This window comes from Bactrocera latifrons, unplaced genomic scaffold (genome assembly GCF_001853355.1).
Source record: "Bactrocera latifrons isolate USDA-ARS-PBARC rearing strain unplaced genomic scaffold, ASM185335v1 scaffold_20, whole genome shotgun sequence".
In the NCBI taxonomy this organism is placed as follows: Eukaryota; Metazoa; Arthropoda; class Insecta; order Diptera; family Tephritidae; genus Bactrocera; species Bactrocera latifrons.
The window spans coordinates 239,928-247,784 of record NW_017535519.1 but is presented as its reverse complement, the minus strand read 5'-3'; the positions used below and the strand labels follow the sequence as shown (position 1 = coordinate 247,784).

The 7,857-nt window shown below is 33.6% G+C and overlaps 1 protein-coding gene across 2 annotated transcripts in view; it reads right to left on the bottom strand.

Annotated features, from left to right (window-relative positions):
* LOC108968035 (MAP kinase-activating death domain protein) overlaps window positions 1-7,857 on the bottom strand; it is a 78,035-nt gene that overhangs the window by 19,419 nt on the left and 50,759 nt on the right. For both annotated transcript variants that reach the window (XM_018931780.1, XM_018931781.1), the window contains exons 15-19: window positions 7,417-7,533; window positions 6,867-7,124; window positions 5,521-5,760; window positions 5,180-5,452; window positions 4,928-5,095 (exon numbers count right to left, since the gene is read on the bottom strand). In XM_018931780.1, the coding sequence (XP_018787325.1) occupies window positions 4,928-5,095; window positions 5,180-5,452; window positions 5,521-5,760; window positions 6,867-7,124; window positions 7,417-7,533 (1,056 nt within the window). The remainder of the gene's footprint in view (window positions 1-4,927; window positions 5,096-5,179; window positions 5,453-5,520; window positions 5,761-6,866; window positions 7,125-7,416; window positions 7,534-7,857) is intronic.

Below are 7,857 nucleotides of genomic sequence, written 5' to 3'. Positions count from 1 at the left end.
CAAATATTATATTATAGTAGCTGTTAGTAAATAAAATTTAAAATTCGTAAATAATAGATATGAATTAGTATTTAGCATTCAATACATTCACTAGCAATCTATAATTATTTTATTTGCTTTGCAATAATATGATTTTTTTAAGTATATAAGACAGAAATTAATTATTAAAAAATGAATTTTTATGAATTTTCTTATGTGCTCCTACAAGTGAAATATATAAGATTTCGAGGGTAAAAAAAGTAAATGTAAATTTATTGCTTAATTATAACAAGCTACGTACAAGAATGTTTTATGGTGAATTAAAAAAAAAGTACTTAAAAATAAAATAAGTGAAAATTTGATATTTATAGCTATACCCAATTTTCATAGTTAGATCATTGATCCAACCTATTGAGCTTCACTTTGCAATTATTGCAAAGTTTATGCTCACTTCAAGGTCAAACCTCAGCCAGGAATAAAGGGATGTTAAACTTATTCCAGTGTGAGAGCGCCTCAAAATTAGCGTTTTTTATAACATTTTCCATTATGGCCAGATCGAGCAAAATAAGAATTTTTGGGCATTTTAAATTGAAACACCCAACATTTAGTTCGAATAAAAATTATTATATAGTGGTTATTTATTATATGGAGAAACTATTTAAATTTTTTTAAAGTATATTAAAACAACCGACTTTTGACCTTTCAATACCCAATAAAAGGATTTAAGGTTGTTAGCTCTCAATCATTAAATGTTTTTAATCATTTTCCATTGAAAATAATACTATGATGCTTCAAATTACAAAACCTTTCATCAAATACCTTTAAATTTCACAAATTTATTTAATTTTCACTGTTTTACATTTTTTACAAGTGGTATTGAATGATGCAACAAATCCCCCCGCTTACGTATTTTTTCGCTAAGATTTCAATCTGGCCATCGGTCGTTTCCAATTGTTAAACGTCAAAACCTCCTGAACTCGATCAACTGTCAAAGTTTAGGTGATTTTGACGTTTAGCAATTGTTCTCTCACTTCCAGTGAGAGAGGAGTTAAACATCTCATTATCTCTGCCTCAGCAGTCAACGCACAGGAGTTAACTGCTGACATTGTCTATGTTCAAACGAAAAACTGGGCCCGAGTATTATTTTCTAAAATATTTCTAATATTTTATGCACAAAATATTTCTAATATATTTATACACACATTTGCATAAACATACCAAAAACAACCGCAACCGTGGAAGGTATTTCAAATGGAGTTGGAATGCGGAATTACGATTCATATAAAACTTTCCTCGCTTTGCTTGACAATTCATGCTTTAGTATAGAAAAAGAGACATACCCAATGGGGTGTGTCAGAATGAGCGCTTGGCTTTCCATTTAAATAAATAAAAATTGCAACTGTGGTTTGGCAAAACGTTGAAATTTAAGAGTTGCTTAACATTTCATTTTGCTTTGCTGCGCTTGAAATGAATAGGAAGGCAAATATCTGCAGATATGAAAGTTGTATGTGAATCAGCTATAAACGTGTTGCCTGAAAATAAGTAGCAAAGTGGCTTTTCCTTCTGCTCTCTTGAAAAAATGTACAAGAGTTGCGGCGACAAAAGTTTCCTCATAAAAACTAGCTCTTATTGACTTGTGAATCCGCTTCCGGTCATTTTACTACTCGTACTACTGTCTAACATGCTGTTATTCGCTATAAATTATCTGTTCGCTAACGCCTAAAAATAGATTGCAGGCATCTTGTCCTTCCCTTGGGCCACTTATACTATCCTTCATTTCGTATCGACTTTCATAATAGAATAAGATCACGAATTAGTCAAACAGTTTATAACATTTCTTTCTGGGTGAATGTATTTCATAAAATTTTACTCGATTAAGCAGGCTGAGAAATTCATTAAGTTTCCAAAAGAATCTACATATCTTTATATTTAAAAATTACGTGTCACGTTGTTTGTTCGCGATGGACTCCTAAACTACTGAACCGATTTTAGTAAAATTTAGCGCACAGTGTACAGTTCGATCCAACTTAGAAGATAGAATAGTAAAAAGCATTCATAGATAAAAACTGCAAATGAAAAGCGGACAACTCTATTAACTGGACAGAAAGGCTGGTAACCAGACATTGAGAAAGCAGCCTTAAATTCGTTATTTTTTCCAATGTTATTTATTTGTATGAACATATTCAAAAACAAATATCACCTATAAACCCTTGGATTCCTATACCTACAAAAACGTTTTCGCCTTTATTCGTAAATAAAATTTTTACTGTATTGAATAGTTTATGATATGAATAATAGTATAAAATATATACCACAGCAACGCGTGGCCGGATCCACTAGTTTACCATATATTTTGAAGTACAAATCAGACTTGCATTAAAAACCTTATATTTGTCTTGTCTCTGCGCCAAGAGAAGCAATCATTCGAAAGTGGTATGTTACATTCTATACAGGTCATATAAACTTCGAACGCGGCAGATGCACAAAACAGACTGTTGCAGACTAAAATGTTAAAAATATCCTTAAAACTATTTAAATGATTGTTAAAAGAAATTGATCGAGAAGAACGACACATAAATATATTATACGAACGACAATCTTAAGGGGGGGTTGTAATCAATAAATGCGAATGCAAGACTTTCGACTTGAAATGATTTCAGTGGCAGTCAGGGTGGAGATTAATCATTAAAAAATTAGTTAACTACATTTATTTTTATATTTCAAACGCTAGAAAAAGTAATACTGAGACTGTCTGGTAATATATGCTGATTTGATTATCTCTAAATAATCCGCGCTAAGGTCATAAATATTGTTGGAGGAACTCTGAGATATTATGGACACACATAGATAAGTAATTGACAAAAATTTAGCGCAGAGCTAAGTGAGAATATAACTTATACCAATGAAGCTAATTAATTTGTTGAGTAATTGAAGCTTTAAAGATATTGAAATGATTATCTTCGAAGCAACTCAGCAAACTATAATTTGAAAAAAATTTAAGAATTGTGTGTGTTCGTTAATAGAAATAGGGTTGTATATCGCACAATCGGATAAAAATATGTACTAAGATGATGTTGTAAGATCATCGTACCGAAATATCTGATAACAAAAAATACCAAAAAGTATATTTTAAATTTTCAAACAGTGGCAATATTACATTTCGCTCAACAGACACATTTTCTGAAGGAAGTTCTGAGTTAAAACTACTCTATAAAATTATTTTACCAGACTTCATTTGGTTGTTTGAAAAATGAGCGGTAAGAGCGTCAGACAGTAAGCGACAGCCCTATTGTGCTACTGCATTAGATCTATTGTGCTCCCGTGTCGTAACGAACTTATCCAGCAGTGGATATGGTGAAATACCTAAATTTTTTCCACCAAAGCTGCTTATTGACTCTTAATTTTGAACTTTGCGAACCGGGGAATATATTTCGTCTCATAGGCATTCGCATTACTTTTTTTCCCAATTTGTGAAGTGGGGAAATTAAAGGTTGGGCCCTGTGATGTCCCCTACAATACCATACTACTAAGTTCCTTTTTGACTACATGTAGAAGGACTAAGCAAAAGTCCACAATCAACGCTACCCCAAAGTAACTTTGTAACTAAACCTGGGGTTTTTCTCTAGGGTCCATTGTTTCAAAGCCGCCTTGATCGGGCCACTTTGTCTGCTGCTTCGTTTCTTCTATACCTATCTCACTGATCATATTATCCGAGTTACCTACTGAGAGTCTAGTTATTGAAGGCTTGCATAAGCTTATGGCACTTAGTTTAGGCGCTACGGATAGCTTTAATTCTCGGTTGCCATTTATCGATTTGTTAATTAGAGCAGAAGCCAAATTGTGGTTTGCTGATATGTCAGACTTCACTTACTTATAACTGGCATAAATTCCAAATACAATAGTGTTTAATGACTGTTTCTTATCAATGAAATTCCGTAGTCGCTGCGAGAACTGTTATAAAACTGAGTTTGGTTTATTTCCTACAAATGTATAAGACGAGTTAAGTTAAATTGAACTGCCCAAAAGCAGAATGCTAATTTTTATACCCGTTCAGTGCACATTTTGCTATTGTAGTTGTTAATGAGAGTTTCTGCTGTACAATTATAGATGATATCGCATATAATTTAAAAAAAAAATAATGTCAACGAATATGTTTTGGAATGATTTTGGGTAACTCAGTAAATGAATTTTGTACTTAATATTTCTTATTATTGCCTGAAATTGTGAGGTCTTTGCGAAGCTATAAAAAATTAGTTTTACTTCTTTGAGTCAAGCGAGTTTTTAATTCTTTAATTAACTGTAAAAGCGTAATTAATACATTATGCATATCACTACAACTGAAACTCATGAAAAATGTGAAATATGTATGTTGTTACAACTAAAAAATAAAATACTACAAAGCAAATAAGTACTTATACCGTAGTTTGGGGCTACATTGACATTTTCTTATAAATTAAATGCTGTATTTTAGTTTTGATCAACACTTGCAGTAAAATTTGTAATGAAAATTGAGTAGGTCCTTGCTTTACACAAAAAAAAAAAAAAGAAAATCAATAATAATAATTTTATTTGCACAATTTTACAAAGGTATGATTTTAAAAGAGAAGTAAATGAAGAAAATAAATTTCATCTGATGAAGTTGCATAATGAAAAGTAACAAAAAAAGTTGTTCATTGACGTAGCTTTACAATTTAATAATCTCACAAAAACATAACAATTAAAATAGTTTTGAAAAGAGGCTGAAAAGTTATCGGGAAAATACTTGAAATGGTTAAATATGTATTTAAAACATCTTCCCACAAATACCTAAAGTCTTTTTACACCATTAATGCTAATTAGCACTTCTTATATTATTTTGATATTTTTTGCGAATTTCGACAAACAAATAATATACTCTATATATATATATAGGATGGTATCTGTCACTATTGAAAATCAATTCACTTACCTTGCTGTTGGCAAACAACAAACCAACACCCTCTAAGCACACCTGCAAAAGGCCACCCTCGCCGGTGTTCATATCCTGTACCGGAAACTCACCGCCCAACTCCGGCACATTCTTCGGCGTACCGCTGCGTTCCATGGACTCCTTGATAGAGTTATACAATTCTCTGCACTGCTTTGTATAATACAATTACAAAAACATGAATATGCATAAAACATTTTGCTTTATAAATACATTTCATTATTCGTAGCCCACCTTGCGCGTATAAAAGCGATTGAGCTGTATCTGTCCGCCATTGCGGCGCCAGAGGCAGAGCACTTTAGTTTTTGGTGAATATGTCATGTTGACCAGACGCTCGTAGAACCAACGTTCGACAATTGTGCCGTCGACAGAGCGCACCACCAGTCCGTCGTCGCGCACTTCCATAAAGAGCAGTGGTCCGCTATTATCTGAACCGGGATGCACGGTGAAACTCTGACGATGCAGCAGTCTCGAACCGAGCGGCTTCAGATCGATGTCATTGCCATTCTGTAACGTAAAAAGGTCACGTCATAATTTTAAGTTAAATCGCAGTAATTATGTGTATAACTACTCACGAGATTATTTATTTGGTCTACAACATTATGCACTTCGGTGGAATAAACCAAACCAATGTGACTTTTACCCAAGAGGCGTCGTATCTTGCGTCGTATCTCCTCTTTGTTTACGCCAAGCATTACAAGTATGGCGGTGAGATTGTATAACATTGTTGAGAGCAGCCGATCTTCGTCGTGCTCCAAGCGTTTCCGTTCCTCATCACTCAACGATTTGTAGCGTTCCATCATTTCGATGGGTCCCTACATAAAATTTACCGAATAATAAAGCGGAATAAAATATTGGAAATAATTTTTAGGTCTGAGTTAATGTTCTCGAGCGAATACCCAAACTGTTCAAAGAGAAAACTACTACCATATAATAAAAATTTTACGAATGAAGTCGAGGCACTTTACATGCATCATAAATTTAGATATTAAGTGAAAGAAATTAGGCCTGGATACACAAAAGAGCTATAGAGCCGTTTTGCGCTATTTGCGGATGGAGATTATAAAAAAAGGATTCACTAAACCAATTTTCAATCAAAACGTAATTTAAGAGCGAAGGACGAGTTCTGTATAAACCAGTAAGTTCCTGAGCATCTGGAGAAGTAGGTGGCAATTAAAGCGATTCGTGTATAGACCAAAAGGATACCGCTTATTGCTTTAGTGGTTGAGATCATCACAGGGCACTTACATCTGAGATCAAATCGAACCAATCTAACAGAGATGAGTAAGATGAAAAAAATATTAGGAATGTTAAGAAATTTCACCCTTAAACGCCTGACTTCAAGAAGTACTACATTTTTGTAAAATTTTCATGCATGAAAATGCATTTTTAAATATTACATCACGTCACATGTTGCTTTGATATATCCCTTATCTTTTAACTCAGTTGCCACTTGAGCGCATCGAAAAAAAAATTTCAAGGAATATGTTGTATTTTCAAGTGACTATTGTGAAAGTAATAATAATTAATTAATGCTGAAAATTTGGAATCTTCATCGTTATTACAATTTAATTCATGTAAGTGTTGATAAAAAGTTTACAAATTTAAATTTAATTTTTTATGAAATAAAACGTAAATGGTCTTTTGAGGAACCATCAGGTGCATGGAGGAACCGCCAGGCGTTTAAGGCTTAAGGAGCTGGGGAATAATGCTGAATGACACGCTGTTGGGGTCATTTGTTGAAAGAACGGCCAGACTAAGTATCTGTAGCGCTAAAGAGAAATGACAATATTCCGAGTGTATTTCTAGTATTTATATACTATATGTAACCGATAAAAATCGCTCTTAGAGTTTTAGGCCTTTTCATTCTTCAGTTAACATAAACCTTAAGCGATAAAAAATTCAAAAAAAGTTGACTCACCTGATCCATACCAATCATATCACGCTCTTGGCTCACTGCATCCAAAAAAGCATCCTCCCAGAATTGCATTTGGTTCCACAAATTCGAACGGTCTCTCCCAATTAAACCTTCGAATAGGTAGACTCTTGGGCTATCCGGCGATGGCGAAGAAGAGGTGTTGATTAGATGTCCGCCTGTATAACGAAAACCGGCGCTTAGCGTGGATTTGCCCGACCAAATGTTACCAGAGCTTCGTTTCGAATCCTTCGAGGTTGTAGTCTAAACGACGTGCGAACATAAACGAAGAAATCGTTTGAATGCCAAAAATTTTATAATATATATAATAAGAATGAAGAATATAAGTGCAAGGCAAAATGAGTAAATTAGAAATTTCAATTTGGTCTAATGCGAATTTAAAAGTTTTCTTCAAACAAAAGAATTGATAAAAGTTGGAGGATTCGGTTGCATTTCATTCAAATTTGTTGCATCACTTGCACAATCTAGCAAAAATCACTTAAAAATTACACTGAATATTTTACTATTTTTTGGATACTTTTGAAATTTTACTTACATTTTCATATTCGGTATCGGATACCGTTGAACGACAACTAGCGGGCATACGTACATTCAAACTACCGCCTGGCAGTAGATCACTAACAACCGATAGAGCACCTGTGGAACCGGCACCCTACGAATGTATACCACAAAACAAGTCGCATTTCAATTCTTTGTTTCGAGTTTAACAACAAACTAACGCGTAACAATTGCATCTACACACAGTTATGTACTATATGATAATTCTACAAGCAGTCTCAAAACATATGTATGTGGACGAAAAATACATTATTAAACTAGCTGGGATGTATGAAAGCATATAGGCTATAAGTAAACAATTTTGGATATACAATTTTATTCCTTAAACTACTTAGTCCAAGTCTAATATAATAATATGTTGATTAATCTTTCTTTAATTTTCTTAACCTGTTCCCACAATAATCACGTCTACGTAAAC